Source organism: Meriones unguiculatus, chromosome 7, assembly GCF_030254825.1.
Source record: "Meriones unguiculatus strain TT.TT164.6M chromosome 7, Bangor_MerUng_6.1, whole genome shotgun sequence".
NCBI lineage: Eukaryota > Metazoa > Chordata > Mammalia > Rodentia > Muridae > Meriones > Meriones unguiculatus.
This window is the reverse complement of record NC_083355.1, coordinates 25,204,576-25,228,441: the sequence shown is the minus strand read 5'-3', so window position 1 is coordinate 25,228,441 and position 23,866 is coordinate 25,204,576. Positions and strand designations below refer to the sequence as shown.

General features: G+C 52.4%; 2 protein-coding genes and 1 long non-coding RNA gene across 16 annotated transcripts; 2 read left to right on the top strand and 1 right to left on the bottom strand.

Annotated features, from left to right (window-relative positions):
- Nucleotides 1–48: 48 nt before the first annotated feature.
- Abi3 (ABI family member 3) lies at nucleotides 49–10,000 on the bottom strand. 3 transcript variants are annotated; one of them, XM_021641614.2, is made up of 8 exons: nucleotides 9,948–10,000; nucleotides 4,605–4,772; nucleotides 3,306–3,482; nucleotides 1,999–2,084; nucleotides 1,685–1,780; nucleotides 1,296–1,489; nucleotides 855–980; nucleotides 49–523 (listed from the first exon to the last, which is right to left on the bottom strand). In XM_021641614.2, exons 2-8 carry the CDS (start codon nucleotides 4,737–4,739, stop codon nucleotides 360–362), a joined length of 978 nt encoding a protein of 325 aa, XP_021497289.1. In that variant the 5' UTR covers nucleotides 4,740–4,772; nucleotides 9,948–10,000; the 3' UTR covers nucleotides 49–359. The 3 variants fall into 3 exon arrangements, with proteins under 3 accessions (XP_021497289.1, XP_021497288.1, XP_021497287.2); XM_021641613.2 differs by lacking the exon at nucleotides 9,948–10,000 and adding an exon at nucleotides 9,562–9,699; XM_021641612.2 differs by lacking the exon at nucleotides 9,948–10,000 and adding an exon at nucleotides 9,562–9,699 and having other exon boundaries at nucleotides 1,296–1,486.
- Gngt2 (G protein subunit gamma transducin 2) lies at nucleotides 9,368–13,059 on the top strand. 12 transcript variants are annotated; one of them, XM_060386895.1, is made up of 4 exons: nucleotides 9,368–9,567; nucleotides 11,416–11,498; nucleotides 12,370–12,459; nucleotides 12,797–13,059. In XM_060386895.1, the coding sequence occupies exons 3-4, from the start codon at nucleotides 12,376–12,378 to the stop codon at nucleotides 12,920–12,922; spliced, it is 210 nt and encodes a 69-aa protein (XP_060242878.1). In that variant the 5' UTR covers nucleotides 9,368–9,567; nucleotides 11,416–11,498; nucleotides 12,370–12,375; the 3' UTR covers nucleotides 12,923–13,059. The 12 variants fall into 12 exon arrangements, with proteins under 12 accessions (XP_060242878.1, XP_060242874.1, XP_060242873.1 ...); XM_060386891.1 differs by having other exon boundaries at nucleotides 9,414–9,567; nucleotides 12,351–12,459; XM_060386890.1 differs by lacking the exon at nucleotides 9,368–9,567 and adding an exon at nucleotides 9,767–9,819 and having other exon boundaries at nucleotides 12,351–12,459.
- Nucleotides 13,060–20,058: 6,999 nt separating this feature from the next.
- On the top strand, nucleotides 20,059–23,771 carry LOC132655157 (uncharacterized). The gene is made up of 2 exons (XR_009592818.1): nucleotides 20,059–20,501; nucleotides 21,170–23,771. It is a non-coding gene; the product is annotated as an uncharacterized LOC132655157 (long non-coding RNA).
- The last annotated feature ends 95 nt before the right edge of the window (nucleotides 23,772–23,866 follow it).

Genomic DNA, 23,866 nt, shown 5'->3' with positions numbered 1-23,866 from the left:
CTTTCCATCATGCCCTCTCTGGTCCTCTGACCCTGTGGGGCAACTACCAGGAGGTCAACAAGAGTTTTATTCAAAGCTGTCAATATGCTCTGCATGAGCCAGGGGTCCTCTGGGCAAGGTGCCTGAACTTGCCTCCTAGTTTAGGGTATTTTGGTTTTTTTTTTTTTTTCTCCTGAGTACCACGCCCTCTCTAAGCACCCCCTTCCCTCTGCGGTGTGGTGCAGGGGCTGAACATGGACACAGTCCCACAGCCCAAGAGGTAGACAGGCGCTCCAGCTTTGACTGTGGAAGCTGGCTTCTCGGGGTTCACGGGGCCCCCTGAGGCAGTGCTGGGTTGGTGTAGGGACAGATCTGGGCTGTCAGCAGCTGGGTTCCACATAGTTCCCGGGGAAGAATCCGGTGCCCTCTGAGCTGACGCCCTCACACCAGCCATCCGAGTAGCGGCGGGTGACACAGATGAGGGTGCCCTCGGAGAAGGAGAGCTCATTGTCCTTCTGTCGGGTGTATGGGTATAGGGTCACCACTGCAGGGCAGAAAGAAGTCTTGTGAGACGCGCCCTCTGCCGTCCCCTCCATCCCCCCAATGACACAGCTATAGTGCTGGGCTCTAGGGAAATAGTGGGAGGAGGCTGCAAGGGGAAGCTTTGGAAATTTCACCTCTCTCCCCGGCTCAGGCAGTATCAATACCAGGCCAGCTGCTCTTTTCCTAGGCTTCAGAACTCCGCTCATCAGAAATGAAGGGGAAGGAGAGACCAGATAAGGTCGCACCTTGGCAGAGAGCAAATGCCTCTGGGATGGAGACCAGAAACCCGGCAAATAGATTCTGGTGCCTTTTAGGTCCCAAGAAGAAAGTACCTTTCTCCAAGTAGGCATCAGGGACCCAGCTGGGCTCGTCTGGTCCAAAACCCGGTGGGGGCGGAGGCAGCAGCCCCAGTTCATCCCCCTCCAGAGCTGGAGGCGGGGGCAGGAGCAGCTCTGTTGCTGGGTACGAAGGCAAAAAGGTGGCATGAGCCACCCTTGCACTGTCCCGAGGATCTCGCCCGTTCGTGTCACCACCCGTAGCCCACTGCTGAGGCTTGGAGGGACTCAGCACAGGCTAGGCTGCTGGCCAACCCCTAGGCAGGTGGCTTAAAGGTCCTGCCAAAGTTAACTTCACGTGAGAAGCTTTGCACGCGGCGGGGGGGCGGGGCAGTGTAAAACAGCCTTGGTAAACTGCTTCCCAGGGGTTCCCGAGGAGCGCACGCTGCAGCCCAGAAGGCTGGGTGAGAGTCTCAAGGTGGGCGGGACACTTCTTACCCGGAGGGGGCTGGAATAACTCCTCCAGCGGAGGGGGAGGCAGGAAGACCTCCGCAGAGATGGGTGGAGGGGGCGGAGTCCCGGGTGCCGCAGGTGGAGGAGGCGGGGTCGCAGGTGCCACAGGTGGAGGAGGCGGGGTGGCAGGTGCTACCTGTCCCTTGGACTGGGGGATCCCACTGGCACCCTCGGCACTGCTAAAGACAAGAGCACATGCAGATGAGGGGCGCCCTCTAACGGAGGTTGGGGGGCCGCCGCTCCAACCCAAAATCTAGCCTCAGATGATTTTCCACACCCTGTGGTCCTTAGTTTTCTCAACCCCAGAAGTCTGGCAGAAGGCCCCTCCTGAAACTCACCGACCGTCTACCCACCCACCGGACTCCAGCGCTCACCCTGCCGAGGCCAAGGAAGAGGCAGAGGAGGCAGCGGAGAGCTTGCCGTCCGGCACGGCCGGCAGCTGCACCGGCTCGGGGATCCGGGGTGGTCTCCTGGGGGGTGGGGTAGGGTGACATGAGGAGGGAGGGCTCTCTGCTGAGCGGGGCTCAGGGTTGAGGAAGGGCGACTCGCGGAAGGGGAAGCTGGGCGCCGGGAGATGGAGTATCAAGGCGCCAGGTGCTGCGGGTGAGGGGTTGGGTGAGGGGTTGGCCGGGGGTGGGGAGCAGTGAAGAACCACAGGGGGCTGGTTGGGATGGCCTGGAGGCCTCACCCCAGCGTGGCCGAGGCAGGTGTGGCTGGCGCCTTTATGCTCTTGCGAGACAGGGTCCCGGTCCGCGACAGCTGCGTGCTCAAGTCCTGAGAGGAGGGGTTAGGGTTGACATCTGGAGCAAGGGGCGCAGCTCTCACCCCCCTCCCTGGGAGGAAATGGGAGAGGGGAGGACGAGAACTGGGAGGGGTTAGCCAGACTCAGCAAGTTCCCACTTCCACATCCCAGCCCTCCTCCTGCCCTAGCCCCACCCCGGCGTCATGGCCCGAGCCACAAGAGTCCTTAAGTCTGCAGCAGCCCCCCCCCCCCCGCCCCAGCTAAGCCACGGAAAGAAACCCGCAGCACAGACACGTCTGAGGGCCACTTCCTCTGCGTAGCCACAGTGACTGAGCTGGCCTTTTCTCCCCACACTATCTCAAATGCCCAGGGATCCGGGTGGCTGGGTGGTCCTTAAACTCAGATTCGTTAGACCTTGACTGCTGCGTGAGCTGAGGAGACACATCTCGCGGGAAGTGTCCCACTCATCGCTTCCATAAACCTACGGAAAAGACCTCCCCCCCAGATTCAAGGCAGAGGGATGGCAGAACCCAAGACACTCAGGGGAGTCGAGGATCGGGTGCAACTCGCAATGCGAGAGACACCGTTGTAACTTCGGGACTTCCCCCGGGGTGAGCAACGCAGGGCCCACGTTCTCTGTCACCCTGCCTCGCTAGAGACAAGACAAAGGGGGAACTGAGGCACAAAGGCTAAGCTGGAGGCTGGGCCCATGGCTCAGGGGTGGAGCTTGTGCAGAGTTTATAGAAGGCCTGGGTTCCATCCACAGCGCCATCAAAAGAAAAACAAAAGATAAGAAAGTTGGACGAGAAAAACAACATACAGGGACCCGGGAACCGAAGGGAAGAGTTATTTTTCCCTTTTGGGTCTGGCATAGTATCCAAGGGTTAAGCTTCTAATCTAATCTGATAGGAAACAGTGCTGACAAGCTGAGATCTGTCCGTCCCCCTCCACCAAGTCTGCCTTCTGTTGCTGCCTCCTGTCCCTGCCACCAGCATTCTGGGGTGACTTCTTAGAGCCGTGGCCTCAAACCCCCAGACAGAGGAAGTTGCCTTTCTCACGTGGCTGAGAAGTGGTTCTCATGCCCCGACAGCCTCCCTCCCCCCCTCTTCCCCTTCACACCCACACCCAGTACCCATGGGTGGGGGGCGGGGACAGCCCATGGTCTGAAGCTGAGAGTAAAGGGTGTGAGAGGGGAATGAAGGGGGCTGCATGGCAGGACGGGCGGGCAGTGGGGAGAGCAAGGCGTCCCTTACCTTGACACCATGGCCAATGTCATCCAGGCAGGTGAAGTTGAGGGGTTTTCTGTGGTAGGGAGTGAGGGGAGGCAGGCTTTCAGGGGGGATGACCTTCTGGCTAGGGGGCAGCCTCATGACAGTGGCTAACGCGCCGATCTCCCTTCGGGCCACCTTTTCCATATGCATGTTCACCATCTATGCACGACAGGGTCGGGAAGGCCGCGGTGAGAAATAGCCTGCCCAACACCCTTCCTTCCCTTGAAGAGGGGGGCAGACCCAGCACTCGGGAGACAGGCAGGTGGGTTTGTAGGCCAACCTTGCTTATATGATGAGTTCTAGGCCAGGTGGGACTACTTAGCGAGGCCCTGTCTCAAAAGAAGGGAGGAGAGAAGAATGGGGCCCGCCGGAGGCAAGGAAATGCAGAGAAAGGGCCGGTTTTGTCCCCCCCCCCCCCGTGGCCATACAGCAACTGGGACAAGAGTGGCAGAAGAGGATGGAGCCTCTTTGGAAGCAACTTCCTGGTGGAAGAGACTGGGGGATTATTATTAGCAGGAACCAGAAGAAGAGGGGAAAACGACATCCCAGGGGATGCAGGGAAGGGCTTGAAGGACAGGGCACGGCTCTGGAGCAGAAGGGCAAGGGCGTAGGTGGAGGTAGCAGAGAATTACACCTAAATCAGCTCTCCCCCTTAGGAGACACACACGTGAATTAGCTTCCTCTTGAAATGTTCCCTCAGGCCTTGAGGGGTGGGCCCTCAGGTCTTCAGGAGGAAGAGGAAGACACACCCCATACGCTGATCCCCTTGGGGACCATACGGTTAGATTAAAAGTGTGACTCGCTAATTCCTTGCCTTGTGGGGTCAAGGATCCTGGAAGGAAGGCTAAGGGTATTTAAGACTCTGTGTGGTGGCGGCAAGGACATCGTGGGGCTGAGTCTAGACTTGCCTCGCCTCAGCGGAGGACATTTATGAATGCACGCCTCTATGTCAATACAAAGAGGATGATGGCCTTTAGTCGCTCCTGCTCTCTGCAGGCACTGTGAGCGGCAGACAGAGCATTAGACATCCGGAATAACATTCAGAGACAGAAAAAAAAAAAAGAAAGAAAGAAAAGAAAAGTCTGCTTTCCAGAACTTTGTGCCTAACGGGGTAGCCAGGACCCCACTAAGACATAGCCGTGATAGAAGTCTCCAAAGTTCAGAAAGTGCCAACCTTCTGTAGTCATGTTGGCCTGTGCGGAAGTGGAGAGACCTTTGTTACAGAGACCATTAAAGTGGGGCTAAAGAGCTGGGAGCAGAAGGGGATGGCCACACCCTTACCTGGCCCAGCGTGCTGATCCTGGCTTCCACCTGCCGTAGGGCAGCACCCTGGAGGTCCAGCATTCGAAGGGTATGCCCAGCCAGGTTACCCACTTGGTAGGCCACACTGGCCAGGGCCTGGGTGGTGAAAGCCATGGTCTCCTCTAGTGCCTTCCGCTTGTCCGTGGCCTGAAATACACACAGGCTTGGCCTGAGGCCAGCACATTCCACAGCTTCCTTGGCAGAGTCCCGTGGAACCAGGAGAGAATCTAAGGAAGGCGGGAGCTGAGCTTGGAGAAAGCTGCAGTCCTGAGATGCTTGAGGTAGCTTCCGGAAGGATGGTGCTGCAGTGAGAGGAGACGCGCAAGGGCAGTGCGAGGGACATTGGGAAAGCAAGCCTGAGGAAACTGGAGGTTGGGGGGGAGGCCTTTCCTCCAGTTGTTGAGATGAGGACTCAAATGAGCGGACCCTGTTGCCCTCTTCAGCAAGTGTGTCTCTGCAGGCGGACTGGTGAAGGGTAGAGAAGAAAGAGGCTAGAGGAGACATTCCTACGTTTAAAAACCAGCCAGCCAACATCAGGCTCTTACCTGCAAACCAAAGTCCCCTCGGAGGGAGGCCAGCCCCCAGCCCCAACCCTCAGGCAGGTGTGTGGGAGGACACTGCGCCCCAGAACCAAGTAAGTGACTTCATTCTCTTGTTCCCTCTGACAGCTTTCTAACATGCTTTTCTTTTCTGAAACAGGGTTTCCTGCAAGTATAGGCCTCAAACTCTCTGTGTAACCAAGGCTGACCTTGAACTAGCCCTCTTGCCTTGTCACCTAAGTGCTAGGATTACAGGTGTGCACCACAACAGTTGGCTTTATTTTATTATTCTATTATCTATCTATCTATCTATCTATCTATCTATCTATCTACCTACCTACCTACCTACTATTCGGATTTTCAAGTCAGGGTTTCTCTGTGTAGCCCTGGTTGTTCTGGAGCTCACTCTGTAGACGAGGCCGGCTGGCATTGAACTCAGAGATCTGCCTGCCTCTGCCTCCAGAATACTGGGATTAAAGGCAGGAGCCATCATTGCCCATACACAGTGGCGGTTAAAATACCACCCTCCCCCTTCCACACAGACCTCTTGCTTCTCTCAGGCCCTACTAGCTACTGGGGTTCTGCATCCTAACAAGACACGTGGCCCCTACCTCGGGGCCTTGGGGATTGCATTTCTTAGAGTTCTTTCACTAGGTGGTTCCAGCTTCTCCGCTGCTCTCAACACCCTAAGCTTTTACCCAGCTCACCTTTATGAGATATCAGACTCCCCCGTCCTTTTTTTTTTTTTTCACTCCCCACCCCATCCACATAAAAGTACCATAAAACCAGAGAGCCTGGCCCATTCTGTTCTGCATCCTACGCTGACACAGTCCCCAATACACAGAAGATCATAAATAAGTGTGCGTTTGTTGGCTGATTGACAGGTCAAAGGGGAACCCAGCACTAGCTGGGCAGCTTCCTGCTTCACGCCAGACACTGGCCAGTGCCACTCTGTCAGTCAGTGGAAAGCGGTGGCCAGAGAGTGGCTAAAGACAAACTAAAGACAAAAAAAAGACTTTTTTTTTTTTTTTTTGGTCCCAGACCAGACCTTGGGGGCTGGGTAAACCTTCTTGGGTCTCCGACTTCCCCATCAATCATGAGCTTGGTACACTGAAGCCTGTCCCTCCCTTTTGGGGGGGGTAGTGGGCTACAGAGGTGAGTCCAAGGCCAATTAGAAGGGCACTGGCAGGCAAGGCTGCACACCCACGGCCTCCTGGCGTGAAACCTTGTGTACACCCCAGGACCTGTCACTGGAACTATCAGGGCCACGCCCTCGGTGAGATTCCTCTCGTGTAGCCTGAACTAGAACCTTCTGGAAAACCCATGCCAAGGTCCTTCCCTTCCCCACTCTTCTGTTCTGACAGCAGGAACTCGATGTTCATTTGTGTGCCTATTTACATGGTATCTGCATATGCAATAAAATTTACATTTCATCTACATATGCCAACCCAAATCCTTGAATAGGCAAAGAAGCTAGAAAGGACTGCAGACTTTGTTCTAGATCGTTGTTTAATGTAAGAAAACAGCACACACACACACACACACACACCCCGCTTCTGGACAGTCCTCTTGTTTGTAACCCACACAAGAAACTCATCTGCTTGGGCCCAGCTCTAGGTGCCTCTAGACGTTTCTAACCAGTAACTTCAATCCTGGCCCAAGGTCAGGTCTGGCTGAACGAGGGTCTGGGACCCTTCCTGTAAGCTGACTGTCATGCAAATGACCCCGTTTTCACACTCCGTCAACCCTGACTGAGAACCCCACAGTTCACCAGAGGAATACCCTGAGGCAGTTCACAGTCTGCCCCAGGCTATTCCCCCGGGCTTCTGACACCTGGTTAAATGGGAGGGGTTGGGGGAAGAATGGGATGGAGACCCTATTAAAGACATGCACCAAGATTCTCCTCTGTAGACAGACAAGGATGGTCTAAGAGCCAGTGGTCTACACAGCGGAATCCAGGGATTCCAACCTGGGTGGGGACTTCTGGGGGCCGCCACCTCAGAAGAATGGGGTTTCATCACTAGCATGTGTCTTCTATCCTCCTGAAATGGTAGCAGCAGCAATCCCAGCTACATTTGCCCTTCCTTCTTAAGGGATGACGGGCCCTGAGCGAATGCTTTAACACTGGTTCCAGTCAATGCTTGTAACCACCTTGGAGAAGTTAAGAGTCTAAGAGGAACCTCATCCCATCCGCAAATGGTGACAACGGGCCTGTAATTCCAGTCTTCTGGGGGCTGAGGCAGACAGGTCATAAGTTCAGGGACAGCCTGAGCTACAGAGTGACGATGACTGGAAGGGAAGAGAGAGGAGAAGGAAGGAAGCCGGTCTGGAAATTCACCACAGGTTCCTAAGTCAATAGGTGGGACACCTGTTGCCTCGGCTTCATGGCCTCAGTTCCTGTGTGCACGGCAATTGTATGCATGGGACCACCAGGAACACTTTGAGGTGTGGGGAGACATGGATGGAGTGAAAAGGGTTGCTTCCATCCCTGCCAGGCGTACACGCTTAAGTGCTAGGGGGGTCAGAGCTGGTTTATAAGCCACATGCCAGATCATCTTTCTAGAAGCTGGTCACTCAGCCTCACAGACACAGACACACACACACAGACACACACACACACACACACACACACTAGAATGACACTCAAGGTAGCCCTGTGGCCTAAAGGGTTAGGGCCTGGGCTCTGGAGTCAGAATTCTGGCTGCTTGTTGGTTTGGGGTTTCGGCTTGTTGTTTTGGTCTATTGGAGGTAATGTCCTGCTAGTCCTGCTATGTAATCCTGACTGGCTTGGACTCACCATGTAGACTCTAAAGAGGGTCTTGAACTTTCAGAGATTTCCCTGCCGTAGCTTCCCAAGTGCTGGGATCACACAGGTATGGACCACCACAGCCAGCTAGAATCCCAAGTTTGAACCCTGTCTCTGTGTCTATCTTGGAGGCCTCTGGAAATACAGTTGGAGGCTTTGCAAACCTCAGCTTCCTCACTGTGAAGTGTGAAGGGTGCTCACCTCACAGAACTGGGGTTAGGGACAACAAGAGGCTGTGGGAGGGTTCAGAGAGGTCACTGCCTCTCTTTGGTCTGCCATTTCCCATAGGCATTTGCTTTCCTTTTCTCCCCAGCCCTCTCACTGTAGGAGGAGAGGTGCCTGGTGTCGTCTCAAGGTCTGACTAGAGGTAAGAGGTCACAGACTTGGCCTGTCACTCTTGATGGAGCAGAGGAAACCAAGGACAAGGACAAAGAGTGTAGATAAACTGTCCCAAGCCATGCACCATGTCAGTCTGGCAGAAGGATGGAGAAGGAGGGGCCCAGGTGAGAAGGCAAGGGAGCCACACTTGGCTCTGCTAGCCAGAGCGGAGTGGCCCTGGAAAAGTCACCTCCACACCCCAATTCCCACCCCAGAGCTGCTGTTCTCACGTTCATAAGACAGGAATTATATAGTCTTTGCCTCACAAGGTGGCTATGAAGATTGACAAAAGAGCAGGTGGGCTGTCGTGAAATCTTCCGCCCCAGGAATCAATGTTATAGAAGAAGCACAGGATCAGCAAGGCTACTCCAGGGTGGAGGGGGTCTTAGCTCAACCCAAGACAGCCCTGGGCTCCCCTTCCAATGCCTTAAGAAACTGAAAGAAACCTTCACGACACAAACAACAGCCAGGTGAGCTGGTGGGAGCCTGTAATCCCAGCACTGAGGCTGGGTTGGGAATCCAGCCTGTGCTACAGTTAACACAAGGGCAGCCTGGGCCAAACAGTGAGACCCTGTCTTAAAAACCCCAAATAAGTAAAAGTTCAAGCTGCCCTACAGAGTCCGGGCCATGGCCGTGCACGCCTTTAATCCCAGCACTCAGGAGGCAGAGGATCTCCCTGAGTTCGAAGCCAGCCTGATCTAGAGTGAGTTCCAGGACAGCCAGGGCTACACAGAGAAACCCTGTCTTGGAAAACAAAGCAAAACAAAAGAAGCTGCTCCACAGTGCCTCTCTCAGTCATCATTTCCCAATAGGCAGGCTGTAAATCCCCTGCCTCTGCATCACACCCCTTCTCTCTTTGGGGTCCCCTCTGATCCTCCGTTCTCCCTCCAACATCAAGGAACAAACTCCTTTCTGTGTGTCTGCGGGAAGTTTCCTGACTCCACTCGGGCCAGCCTGAAGATGCTACCAGCACCTGTGACAGGACAGGGTCTTCCCCGAGAGATGAGCAAGATTATATATGCAGCGATGTGTGCATGTCCTCTACCTCCGAGGCCGTGGCAGAGAGAGCAAGTGCTGTGGCGCGTGGGACGCCGCTGAAGCCTGAAGACTGCTCGGCCAAGGCGAGAACAGTTACCTGCGAGAACAGTGGCCCTGCAAGGCGGCAGGTCCCCTCCCCAGGGGTATCTTGGCCTGCGCCCTCTCCTCCGCTTACCTGCAGGTAATTATCCTCGCAGTAGTTGGCCACCCGCTGCAGGGCGCTGTGGTTACCCCGCAGGGCCTCTCGGCCCGTGGGGATATCAAAGTCTTGAAGCTGCTGCAGCTCCGCCATGGCTCAGGCCTCGGTGGGGCTCCCTGGGGAGCCTGCCGGGTTTTTGAGCCTCACCCTGCCCCTGATTGGCCGCTCTGCCTTCCCTCCCTCTCACTGCTTTTGGTTTCCTCTGCGTGAGAGACCCAAACCTGCCTGCAAAGGGTAGGCATGCTCGTTCCGGGACAAGAGGAAGTCAGACCCTGGGTTCTGGGCCTGGGCCTCTCTGTCCTCTGCTCGGGGAGAAGGGGGAAGCCAGGGGCCTGCTTGGGGGCTCGGCCACCCAATCTCACCAGGCAAAGGAAGCCAAGGTCGGGCCATCTGTGATTGCTCCCTGGTCCTGGAGAGGAAGCTCGTCGATGGGGGGGGGGGATGGGGCAGTAGAGACAAGAGGAAGGGGCTGGCCTGCTCTGGGGCTGGATTTTCCACTCGTGGAAGAGGGGAGGAAGGGCAGAGGGTGGGGGCTTCCTTGGGAAGCTCGGGATGAGTCACCAAGGGATGGGGGAGTGGAGAGTGGATAGGATATGGGGATAAGTCATACTGGGGTGGGGCGGGGGGAGGGCAGGGCTGGCAGTGCCGCTACAATGGAAAACAGCCCATGCAGCAGCGAGAAGAATGAGGGTCAGACACCAGGAATGCAGAGCTAGAGTTCCTGAGGAGCTGTGGACAAGCCTGTTGAAGGGTCAGGTAGGAAGTCCTGTGGCCAGTATTTTGTGCCTGATGGAAGTAGGAGAAGATGAAATTGACCAAATAAGTAGTATGAGGGACCCAAATGAGCATCAGGGAGACCTTGGATGCGAGCTAACGGCACTCCGGGTGCGAGCGTGGACTTGAGGCGGCGCCACTGGACGGATGGCTGAGCAGGCCTCACGCATTAGCCGGGAGTTGGATGGGCCGACGGTTCTGTCCTAAACTTGGATTCATGGAGCTCCCACACGTGAGAGGGACTTGATCCCGGGGGCCAGGGATGGCCTCCCAGAGCCCCTCCCCCTCCCAGCCTGTCATCCTCCCGACAGAAGAGGAACCGTACTGACCACACTGGTTCCCTAACATTTCCTCAAGAATGTCCCTTGCCATTGGGCAGATGTCAGCCAGAGCAGGAGCTCAGCTCTGCTAAATGTCATCGTGGTACGTCAGGTGGCCCTGGGAGTGGCAAAGAGAACGAGCAGGTTGTAGGCCAGCACTAGGAATCAAAAGTAAAGGAGTTCTACAAGCCAGGGAGGGCTTGGAGGCCAAGAAGCAAAGGACATGACCATTGGGGCGGTCAGGGCCACTGGATACTAGCCGTTGAGAGTTGGGACTGAGGGTATGTATTCATGGTGTGAATGAGGAGTGTGAGCCTGAGGACCCTTGTAAGGTGATAGGGCCCCTAATGGAAAGCACAGGGCTTCCCGGTGGGGAACGCCAGGAGCCAGTTTGGGGCATGTCTTCCGGGGAGGAGCAGGATCTGCGATGGAGAAAGACAGGCAAGGGGGAGATGTAGGGTTAGAGGGAAGCTGTGCAGCTGGGAGAGGAGGCAGCTGGGAGAGGAGATGGGGTCACTAAAGGAGATGGCTGACGTCCTCCAGAGCCCCATAATGGAGGCAGCCTGTTTGTTTGTTTGTTTATTTGTTTGTTTGTGTTGCGGGGGGAACATTAGTGTCTGCTATATAGGAGCCAAGGGCTTGGAGGCTCAGCTCAGATCAGGACTTAGAACCCTGAGCTCATGATCAGCTTAGGAGGCTGAGATTTGGCTTTGCCGACCATCTGCTTTATCTGAAGATTTTCAGCCGATGAGGTCCTAGGAGGTTCAAGCACCATTGCGCCTCGATCCTGGACAGGTGGTTTGGGGAGCACACTAACAGGTAAGGAGGCCCTGGGACACTGGGCAGGGATCTAGTCTTAGCATTACTAACTCTAAGCACCAGGCTGGCTCTCCTGGTTTCCCTGGAGTTTTGATGGTAATAATCACAGAGTTGGAAATAAGAAGAGCTGTGCCCTGGTTGTTACGTGCAGTGTGACAATGTTTCCCTGTGCATTATTGTCCTTATTATTTGATATATATGAATGTTTTGCATGCATGGATGTACTATGCCTTATGCATGCCTGGTTCTCACAGAGCTCAGGAGATGGCATTGGGTTCCCTGGAACTGGGGTTATGGATGGCTGTCAGCCACCAGGTGGGTGCTGGGAATCAAACCCTCGCCCTCTGCAAGGGCAGCAAGTTCTCTAAAATGCCGGGTCATCTCTCCAGCCACCTCTTGCATTATTATTAATTTATTATTATCATCATTAGTGCTCACAATAATAGTGGGATGAGGGATGTAGATCTGTGGATAGAATGCTTGCCTAATGGCCTTGAAGCCCAGGTTCCCTCCCCAGGAGCGCACAGACTCAGAGCTGTGGTGCCTGACTGACTCCAAACCCTGGCTGCACACGCCGCCATCCCCTGTCAGGACCTAGACACAAAACATCCGCTGAGTCATTATACGGAGCAGTCACTCTTTGTCCCAACTTTTCTACACTTCAACTCCGTTTTCCCTTCCTTTTCTGTTTCCTCCCTAGAGACGTTCTTTGTCAAGGTCACCCCTATTGACCAGTCACTTCTCTTCCTTCTAAGCCTTTGTTCATGATAGAGTGAGGATGGAGGGATACACTGAGGGACCTTGATTGGGGTATCAGGCATCAAAGGGCTGATGGCTGTGGCATCCCGTCAGGCCCCAGGTCTCCCTCTAGGGCAGGATGGCCCAGGATCTCAGTGAAAAAGAGCTGCTGAGGATGGAAGTGGAGCAGCTGAAGAAGGAAGTGAAGAACCCACGTGACCCGGTGAGCCTCCAGTCACTCCTCTTGGATTCTCTTTCTGTTGGAAGCTGAGGGGAGACACTAGGCAGAGGACATATCGCTGGGTTGGGGTGGGATAGAGAAGAGAGTTGGGGTCCTCCTCATGTTCCTGGGCTCAGGAGAGAGACAGAACTGAAAGGAGCCCAGTGTGTCCCAGGCTGGGTTTGAGGGTCAGCTCCAGGAACTCACCCCCCTGCCTGCCTCTTTCTTCTCCCTTCTTCCTCGCTGACCTCTTCCCCACCCTGCCCATCTTATTAAGATTGCCGGGTCAGGGATTCTGAGAACCAGACAAGAGCTGTGACCATGTTTTATCATCTTGCAGATTTCCAAGACAGGGAAGGAAATCAAGGATTACGTAGAGGCCCAAGCAGGGACGGACCCTCTTCTCAAAGGCATCCCAGATGACAAGAATCCCTTCAAGGAGAAAGGCGCTTGTATGATAAGCTGATGGTCTGGAGCACACACACCCCCTTCTCTGTCCCTCCTCAGCCAGGCCCACGTGTTCCCGGATACCCAGGGACTAGTGCTTACCTCCTCTTCCACATAAAACGAGTAAAGATACTGGAAAAGACCAACAAACAAAAACCCTGAGTCGATTCTCAATCCTGCTTCCCACCCTGTCCCCCACCTGACTTCCTTTCCTCATGATAGGGAAACATTGGGTAGGGGGATACAATGAGGAACTGTTAGCCAATGGGGTGACTTCACTGGGGGGTGTGGCCAGGAAGAACCAGAGGTCTACAGCTGAGCAGGTGGCCCATGGATGGCCGGTCAGGAAGAGCCTGCAATCCCCTGAGGCCTCAGAGGGAAGTCCTAGGCAGCATTTACTCCTCCTAGAATATCATCCCCCATCTTTTCTTCTCCTACCTTCAGCATCAGTGACGCTGGGAAGAGGGCTCCCCTGCCCCATGCCCTATCTTGATATCCGCTTCCTAGTTATATGGGTCACAGCATGGGGGTTGGGAGCTCAGTGGGTAGAGTGCTTGCCTGGCATGCAGGAGACCTGGGGGTTCCATCCCCAGAACCACATAACGCTGGGTGGGTATGGTGCCCCTGTCTAAAGGGCCAGCCCTGGCGGGGCTAGAGGCAGGACAATCGGAAATTCAGGGCTGTGGTCATTCATTACGTAATGAGACCAGCCCAGGCTAAGTAAGATTCCGTCTCGATAAAATGAAACGAAGTAAGAAGGAAAATCAAAAACTGCACCAGCCTTGATAGACGGAAAATGAGAGAGAGAGAAAGAGAGAGAGAGAGAGAGAGAGAGAAAGGGTTTGTAGGGTTATGGCTTATTTAATGTATTGAATGTCTATTTCGTGTTAGGCAGTACAGCCGGAAGCACGAGCAAGACTGGCTGGTTCTTATTTTTATGGAATCTGGTAAAGAAAACCTAAAAGAATCTGCTGTGAAGCCAATAGTCCACGGTCTGGGGGAGTCAAGGGCTGTGCAGAAGCACAGAGCAGATGTACCTTTAGGGCAGTGAACAAGGTCAAGGTGATCACCAACGAGAGGGCAGAGGGTACAGAGGGTGAAGCTCGGAGGAATAGCCAGGCAAAGCCTTGAAGGGATCACGGGCGCTGCGGCACACGACTTTGATTCTGGCACTGGGGAGTTAGAGAGGCAGGGAGATCTCTGTGAGTTCGAGGCCAGCCTGGTCTACAAAGCGAGTCCAGGACAGTCAAAGCTACACAGAGAAACCCTGACTGGCAAAAACAAAGTCTTGAAGGATCTATCTGTGACATCAGTGCTACGACCCAGTCTGGTTCCCAGCACCCAGAGGGGAGGCTCAAAACCACTTGTAACTCCAGCTCCAGGGGATCCGGTATATCGAGCCTCCAAGGGTGAGCACACACGCACACAAACATGTGCACATACACACAATTAAAAACAACACAGAGTGAAAAATAAAACAATAAGTGTAAATAAAAAAAATTAAAAATTGTTTTCATGGTCATAGTAACACATGCCTGTACTCCCAAGACTAGAGAGAAAGAGGGAGGAAGATCACAAATTCAAGTCAAGCATTCTGGGTTACCCTGAGCTACTCAAGGGAAACCCTGTCTTAAAAAAAAAAAAAAAAGAAAGAAAGAAAGAAAGAAAGAAAGAAAGAAAGAAAAGAAAGTAACTTTCTCCTTTATTTTTTTTTTTTAGTTATTTATTTTTATTTTTTGTGCATTGGTGGCTTGCCTGCATGTATGTCTGTGTGAGGGTGTCTGATTCTGGGGCTAGGGACAGCAGTGAGCTGCCGTGTGGGTGCTGGGATTTGAATCCAGGTCAGCGCTCTTAACCACTGAGCCATCTCTCTAGCCCGGGAACTTCCTTCTTTACCTCAAGGGTAAACAGGAACAGAGATGGATATTTAGGTAGCCAAGGGACCTGGCTCAGTTAATAGAGAGATCAGTCAGGTCCTGCCCGGGGCTGAGAATATAATTGTGGGCACAGCTCTGAGGCTTTGTCAGCCATGAAGAATCTGGAAGAATTGTAGATGAACACACATGGTACAGAGTACTCCCTGACATATAAGAGGTTTTTCGGATGTTACAGGGACTCCTAGAAGGCCTACCTAATCCAGCTAAATGGGCACACTGAGTCCTGGGAGAGAGGACAGAAAAGGTCTCCAGATAGAAGTTATTCCGAGGAGGACTTAGTGCCAAAGGCTTATGCTCTGACTACCTGAAGGGTGACACTCCTGGAACAAAGGACATTGCAAACAGAAGCACAGAAAGGAGAGGAAAAAGAACCATGGTTGGGTGTCTGGCATGATGGCATGTGATTCGAACACTGGGGAAATTGACATAGTTTGGGAGACCAGCTGGAGATACCTGGTGAGACTCTCAAAAAAAAAAAAAATATATATATATACATAAATATATAGATATATATAGTCTTAGTCACTGTTCTATTGCTTTGAAGAGACACCATGACCAAGGCAACAGTTATAAAAGAAAGTATTTAACTGGGGGTTTGCTTGAAGTTTTCAGGGTTAGCCCATTCTCAGCATGGTGGGGAGCGTGCATGGTGCTTGAGCAGGGGCTGAGAACTTTACATCAAGACAGCAGACAGAGAAATTCTGGGCCTGGTGCGGGCTTCTGAAACCTCAAAACCTTCCTCCAAAGAGGCCACGCCTTCTAACCCTTCTAATCCTTTCAAACAGCTGTATCCTTTGGTGACTAAGCACTCAAACATATGAGCCTATGAGACTATTCTCATTCAAACCTTTTGTTGCTGTTATTTTTGCTTTCTTTTGAGACAGGTCTCACTATGTAGTGCTAGATGGCCTCTACCTTGCTATTTTGACCAAGCTGGCCTCAAGCTCACAGAGATCTAGCTACCACTATAGCCTCTGCCCCCTGAGTGCTGAGCCTAAAGGTATACACCCTCACAACCCTGCTCAGACTTTAATTTAATGTTTTTGTTTTGTTTTGGATTTATTTGTTTCATGTAAAGGAGCATTTTGCTTGCACGCCTGTATGTGTACCATGTGAATGCCTGTTTCCTGCAGAGTGAGGTCAGAAGAGGGCACCAGATTCCCTGGAACTGGAGTCTCGGACAGTTGTGAGCCACCATGTTGGTACTGGGAACCAAACTGAGTCCTTCACAACCGCAGCCAATGCTTCGTCTCTCCAACCCCAAGAACTACACTTAAAATGGAACAGCAGTCAGGTCGGGACTGAATGTCAAGAGGTAGTTTTTAGGATGCCCTCTGGAGGTGGACTGGAGGGTCAGAGGGTCTTGCTCGTTGGGCTATATGGCTTTATCCCCTGATAGATCCATCCATCTCTCTATCTGCTTCCTGGGTTGTTTTGTTTGTTTGTATTTTGTTGGCTCATTTGTGAGAGAATCTCATACAGCACTCCAGGCTCTCCTTGAGCTCACGGCAACACTTCTGCCTCAACTCCCCAGTGCTCAGTGACAGACATGGGCCACCACACCTCGGGGAAATGTGTTCTTGACAAGATTGGAAGCAGAAAGCTATCGGAGAGGAGAGCGAGTGATTGCTCTCCGGGGAGAGGTGACATGAACAGCAGTGGCCATAAGTAGGAGCGGGGATGCCTTGAAGAGTTTCTGTGGGAAGTGAAGTTTACAGATCTTGGCTTCTGATGGGTGGGAAGGAGAGAGTGTGTTCACGAATGACAGCTGGGTTCGCGAGGGTGAGCTGAAGGAACTGACCCAGTAGACTGTGGATATTCAATATAGGGTGGTTTGCTAGATCGGCTGACAGAATAAGGGCTGGGCATTCCAGCGGTGCCCAGCTGTATGTTAGAGAGGCTGAGAACGTTGCTGCTCCCTGGTCTACGGAGCTGGGTGCCTCATTGTTGGAGGCTCTGTGGAGAGGCACCAGCATGCACTTAGTCCACGTGGGAAGGCTGAAGAGGCTGGAGTGCGGTGTCAGCAGAGGACGATACCGTCAGAGGGAAGAAGCTGTGGCAGGTGCCACCTCTTTTTCCTTCCTGGGCCACCATCTAGAAGGTATTAACTGAGAACCTATCAGCCCCCTCTCAGTTAATCCTCTCTGGAAACTCTCTCCCAGAAATACCTACAGTTGTGTCTCCAAGGTGATTCTAAATCCCTCGAAGCTAACAGTTAGGACCAAACATCAGCAACCAAATGCCAGCACCGCCGAGCAAAGTGGCGCTCGCTTTTGGCCCAGCACTGGGGAGGCGGAGGCAGGCAGATTTCAGTGAGTTCGAGGCCAGCATGGTCTACAAAGCGAGTTCCAGGACAGCCAGGGCAACACAGAGAAACCCTGTCTCGAAAAACAAGCAACAGAGCATGCGCTACCCTTGTTGAGGACGGAAGTCCAGACCTGAGTACCTGCATCAGGCAGTCACAACCACCCGCAGCTCCAGCTCCAGAGGAAAACGGCTATTTTAAAGAAGGGGGAAGGGCTGATGTTCTGGTTAAGAGTACTGCCCTGGCAGGGGACCCAAGTCCAGTTCCAGCACCCACACAGTGGCTCACAACTACTTGTAATTCAAGTTCCAGGAGATCTGACGTCCTTGGTAGCTAGGGTTTTGATCCCGGCAAGAAACTCTATCCCTTCTTCTTGACTAGCTTTCCAGTCAGAGAAGCCCTTTTGTTTTGTTTTGTTTTGTTTTGTTTTGTTTTGTTTTGTTTTCAGAGACAAGGTTTCTCTTTGTAGACTCAAACTCGAACTCACAGAGAGCCGACGGCCTCTGCCTCCTCAGTGCTGGGGCTAAAGGCATGTGCCACCACACTCAGCTAGGGACCATTTCTTTAGCTGACCTTCACTCAGACTATCACAGGCCACATGCTCTCCGGAGACTGTGTTTTCCTAGCTACTCCAAAGCACAGTAAGAGTCACAGGATCCCCTAAGCCTCAAGCTTAGGCGTTGGCCCAACACTCTTTTCTATCTGAGGTTTGTCTGTTTGCTGTGTTCTGCTGCGATATTCTCACTAGGTAGCCCAGGCTATGCTTGAACACTAGATCCTCCTGCCCCAGCTTCTCGAGTGTGTGCGCCTGACTACAAGTGTACACACCAGACGAGTGTTCGCTTTTCCCTAATACCACAAGGAAGGTCAGCTCTCTGAGCACAGAACACAGCTTCCACCTAATGGAATTAAGGCCCTGGGTCCTGCTAGCAGTGCTCCTTTCTCTGGTGCCCAAGCCTCACATGAGCAGGTTAAAGAGACAAGAATGGGGGAGGGGGAGATGGCTTATCAGTAGAGTGCTCGCCTTGAAAGTACAAAGCCAAGTTTTTAAAAAGGCAGGCATGAGGCAGCATGGCATCACACGCCTTTAGTTCCAGCAGTCAAGAGGCAGAGGCAGGTAGAGCCCTGTAATTTGGAGGCCAGCCTTGACTACCTATTGAGTTCCAGGACAGCCAGGGCGATATAGGGAGAACCTGTCTCAAAAATAAAAGAAAGAGCAGGGAGAGGTGGCACGTGCTGTCATCCCAGCACTAGAGGAGGCAGAGGCAGGCAGATCTCTGGGAGTTCAAGGCCAGCCTGGCCTGCAAAGCAAGTCCCTGACAGCCAAGGCTACACAGAGAAGCCCTGTTTCAGGAAAAAAAAAAATAAATAAGGAAGGAACTGAGAAAGAAAGGAAAGAAAGAGAAGCAAGAAGCTGGACATAATGGTGAATATTTGTAAGTCCAGGCAGAGACAAGCGGAGGCAGAGACAAGCAGAGGCGGAGACAAGTGGCCTAGGGGACTTGCTGAGTTCTAAGCCAGTGTGAGAGACCCTGCCTCAAAATAAATAGATGATAGATAAATAAATGTCGGGTGTGGTGGCACATGCCTGAAATCCCAGCACTCTGGGAGGCAGAGGCTGGCTGATCTGAGTTCGAGGCCAGCCTGGTCTACAAAGCGAGCCTGGGACAGCCACGGCTTACACAGAGAAACCATGCCTAACAAACAAACAAAAAAAGTAAGTAAATAAATAAAATAAAGGTGCCCGGCATCTGAGGAAAGACACACGCGTGTGCAAGCACAGGCACACACTCACAGGTGCACTTGCGCGCGCACACACACACACACACACACACACACACACACACACAGAATGGGCGTGGTCATTCCCAGAGTGGGTCACCTGTGGCATCCCATCCACCTTTCCCGTCATTGATCTCATAGATGTCCAAGGGTTTGAACCTGGAAAGGGGAGTCCTGAGAGGCGGGTACCGCTGGTTCCGCAGAGCCCACCAGGCAGCTTTTCCAACCGCACTTGGCCCTGGGCAACATGGTATCACCCAGCAGAGCTGGGGCACCGCACTGGGTCTTTCCCAGTTCAGCCCACCACGACGCACAAGCCACTGCTTTCAAGTTCTGATCACACAGGGTGCCAGCAAGTCCTGCCACCCTCAGCTCCTTGCCTCCCTGCCCCCCCCCAGTGGCTTTATTTTTATTAATTTATTTATTCATTTTTGTGGTTTTCTTGCTTGCTTGCTTTATTTAGTTATCTTCTTTGTTTTGTTTTCAATGCAGCCCGACAACAGTTTCTCCTCTTCCCACTCCTCCCAGGCCCCAGCCCCCTCCTCGTTGGTGTTACTTTGAGGTATTTTTAGATTTACAGAAAGACTGCAGAACAGAGTTCTGCAAAGTAACAGAGGTTTTTTTTTTTTTCTCTCTTTACCCTTACACAAGTCGCCCAATGGTGACCTCTTCTAGGACCATGACATTTTTTTAAAATGAAGAAATCAAGAAATGGAGATGGCGCAAGCCTGTAACACCAGCACGTGGGAAAAGGATTACCAACAAGTGTGAGGCCAGCATGTTCCACATCGTGAGTTTCAGGCCAGGCAGGGCTATACCGTGAGACGCTGTCTTCAACCAGCAGCAGGGGCCTGGGGGAAAACTTCAGTGAGTGGAGATTCCTGCTGCCAAGCCTGAAGGCCTGAGCTCTGGGGACGGCTCAGCCCTCGGGAGTCTTGCTGAGCCATCCACAGAGAGGTCCCGGGGCACTGACCGGTGCACATGAGTGCATACACACAAATAAACAAACAAACAAGAATTCTCTGCTCCAGGATTTCTCTTAAGTTTATTGCCTTTCCTTTGTTGTTGTTGTTAAAGACATAAACTAGGACACTGTGGCTGTCTGGAAAGCACGCCGTGATCCACCGACACTGGAGAGCACAATGCTAACTTCCTAAATCACTGCCTGCTTCAGAGGGGACAACCTCCAGTCACCTGCCACTAGAGAACTAACTGCCTAGTGTCTTCCAGTCTCTGGACTCACCCCACAGGGTCTAGCCTCAGCATCTTCCTGGATCTCTTTGTCTTCATCTCACTGCTTATGCTGCATGACCTTGACCGCCTGACCGGAACCTTAATAACATCCCAGGAATCCTAGAAAATAGAAACTTTCGGAGCCACCCTGAGAACAGCAGTTTCCAGAGAAAGGGGAAGCAGTACAGTGCAGCCAAGCCTCCCAGATGTGGTTAGGAGACGAAGGGGGAAGGAACAGAGGGGAGGCAAGGAATAGGAGAAGAGACAGAGAGAAAAGACCAAGGATGCTTCCTTCAACTTTATCAGGGTCTTCGGAGGATGAGCGAGCGGTGATGTCACAGGTAGAGATGATCCCCCCCCACACACTTTCCCAGAAATTTCCCCCACCCCCGATTTTCCTCTCACCTTCTGTGCCTAGAAGAAGGCCAGAAATAGAGCTCGGGGGAACTACAGTAGTTCAGGCCAGCCGATGGAGGCAGGGCAGTGAAGGGGCCTGAGAGCTGTCGGGTCAGAGAAGGGAGACCGGCCAGCAGAGACCAGGAGATTGCAACTCAGAGGATCCTGATCTGAGGAGGCAGTGTGGTCGTGTAAACTCCGCCAAGTCCTGTTCAGTACGGTTGTGCTGAGTCCTTTTCAAGTTTCAAGTTCTTGAGACAGGCTCTAATGTAGCCAGGGTCGGCCTTTCACTCACCGAGCTACAGAGGATGGCCTTGGATTTCCCATCATGCTGATCTTTCTCTCTGTGCTCCTCAAGCATTGAGATTATAGGCTTGTACCTCTGTGGATACAAGCTAATCCTAACGGACTCTAATTCTCCAGGACGGCAAAACTCTCAAGCATTCATCCGTAAAAGCTGTATTCCCTCCCTCTGCCACATCCTTAGTGAAAGACCCTTTACCTCAGGCTGACCACTCTTTCCCTGTCCTCATTCATTCTTTCTGTAAGAATTTCTCTTCTCTTAAAGCCCTTCTTGATTGTTTTGGATTTTCGTTTGTTTGTTGTTTTCTAGACCTGTTTTCTCTGCATAGCCTTGACTGTCCTGGAGCTCGCTCTGCAGACCAAGCTGGCCTAGAACTCAGAGATCCGCCTGCCTCTGCCTCCCAAGTGCTGGGATTCAAGGTGGGGCACAAGCCTGTTTTACCAGTCTTGTTTTGGCTTTGAGACAGGTTTTCAGTACTTAACCCAGGATGACCTGCAACTGGTTATACATGGAAACTGGCCTCAAACTCACTGTCCTCCTGCCAAAGGGGTCAGGATCAGGGGCTCGATTTTAACGTTTCCATCAAGATGGGATGGCTTGGCAGGTAAAAGCTGTTGCTGCTCGCTCAGGCTTGATTACCTGAGTTCTAGCCCAAGAATTCACAATGGGAGGAGAGAACTGACTCCTGAGGGTTGCCCTCTGACCTCTTACAAGTGCTCCTTCCTTGTACATCCATCTCCACAATCATACGCACACATCACGCCCTCCCCCCCATCCCGAGAATAATAACACAATTTAAAAAAAATCTTCATTTTACATGGAGAAGTGTTTTGCACGTAGGTGCCGTGTGCATGTCTGGTACCTGTGGAAGCCAGAAGAGGGCACTGGATGCTCGGGCACTGAGGTTGGGAGCTGCCATGTGGGTGCTGGGAATCGAACTGGTCCTCTGCGAGAGCAGCACGCTCTCTAACCAACTGCTGAGCTGTGTCTCCAGCCCCAATTTTATTATTATTATTGTTATTATTGTTATTATTATTTTTCTTTGAAGGATCTCAGACTTCTTGAGGGAGGAGGTCAAGGCTTGCTTTATCTCATTGACCTTCCAGGGTGCTGGCCAACAGGTATGAAAGGAGCCTGTGTTCTGCCACTCACAGGCTGCTGTGTGCTAGCTAGCGTGATAAGGGGTGCACAGACATTATCTTATCTGCGAGTGAAAACCGAGACAAGGAAGGGACAGCCTCTGGAAGGTAGGAGGCGAACGCGACTTCGCTGGTGCCAGGGTGCTGCCCCCTGCTGGTGACTAACATGGAGGACGACACGCTACAGAAGGTATCCTGCAGTGCCCGTCGGTCCCTTCTGCGGAAGAAAACCATGAGAAGGGACTTCTCAGACCGTTGTGAGAAAAGAGAGGTTTCCTCCAAAGCTACAGGGGCCAGGAAGACGGGAAGACAGGGTCAGCGAACCTGGCTCTGGAAAAGAACAGGGGGGTGCCGGTGGGTTTTGTTTGTTTATTTGTTTTTGTTGCTGCTGCTGTTGGTTGGTTGGTTGTTGGGTTTTGGTTTTTTCAAGACAGGGTTTCTCTGTGTAGCCCCGGCTGTCCTGGAACTTGAACTGTAGTCCAGGCTGGCCTTGAACTAAGAGATCCACCTGCCTCTGCCTCCCGAGTGCTGGGATCAAAGGCGTGTGCCGCCACCATCACACAGCTGAAACCAACATTTTAAAAATAACATGCATCAGGATTGAGAGATAGCTCGGCGGTTAAGAGCACTTAACTGCTGTTGCAGAGAATCTAGGTTTCATTGCCAGCACCTGTATCAGGTGGCTCATAACCACGGGTAATTCCAGTTCCAGGGAGGTGATGTCCTTCGGCCTCTAAGGTCACTTGCATACACACGGCACACATAAACTCACACAGGTACACACACGTAAATAAAACATATGAAGGAATCCTAAACACCTAGAAAAATATCAGAGTGCAGTCTCACATATTAAGGATAAGTATCTTTAGTTTGCTTGTTTTTTTTTGTTGTTGTTTTGTTTTTGTTTGTTTTTCAGGAAACACGTCGCCCAGGCTGGCCTTGAATTCACTACAATATAGCTCCCCTTCTCCCCAGAGTACTGGAATTGCTGGCCTGTACCACCACACCTACCTCACACGCACGCACGCGCGCGCACGCACACACACACACACACACACACACACACACACCGTTAGATTTATTCATTTTACTTTAGTGTGTATGTCTGTGCCCCTCATGCACACTTGGTGAACCAAGGTGGTCACAAGTGGGCACTGGAGTCTCAGGAACCCCAGTACGGATGCTGGGACTCAAAACCAGATCCTCTGCAAGAGGAATGAATGGCTGCTCTTAACTACGAACCATCTTTTCAGCCCAGATCATGTTTCTTAAACTTATATTTCAGGTAGGTGTGTGTGTGTGTGTGTGTGTGTGTGTGTGCTGGTTTGTGAAACAAAATATGTTTTCTGGCCCACAGTATTAATACCAACAAATAAACGAAAAACAAACAAACGAAAAACAAAGAAACGGGAAAGGGGAAACCCCTGGAAAACTGATTGGAAAGTTCATGGCCATCGAAGCTCTGAGCTGGAAGAGGAGTCACTGGGAAGCTGAGGAGGCCTGACACTGAATGTGGTACCCGTTGTCTCCCAAGGGTCTCTGAGTTCCCCAGAAGACGTCCAGGAACCGGAAGCCCCATCTTGAGGACTGTCCCATTGATGGACAGCACCAATGGTTACAATGCTCTTCCTAATGGCCCCTTCAACTTCCACCCTCCAGTTCTCCTCTGCATCTGTCAGAACCCACACTGAGAGCACATAAGCAAATACATTAAATAGCTGTCTGTGCTCTCTAAGGTTTTCCTCCTTAGAGAGCGTCAGCGTTTCTCCTTCCTGGTGTCTGAGCTTCTAGAACTATCCTGGTTGTCCTTCTGGAAGTTACCGGTATCGGAGGAGGCACAGACTGGCCCAGACAGGCAAGTGCTTCC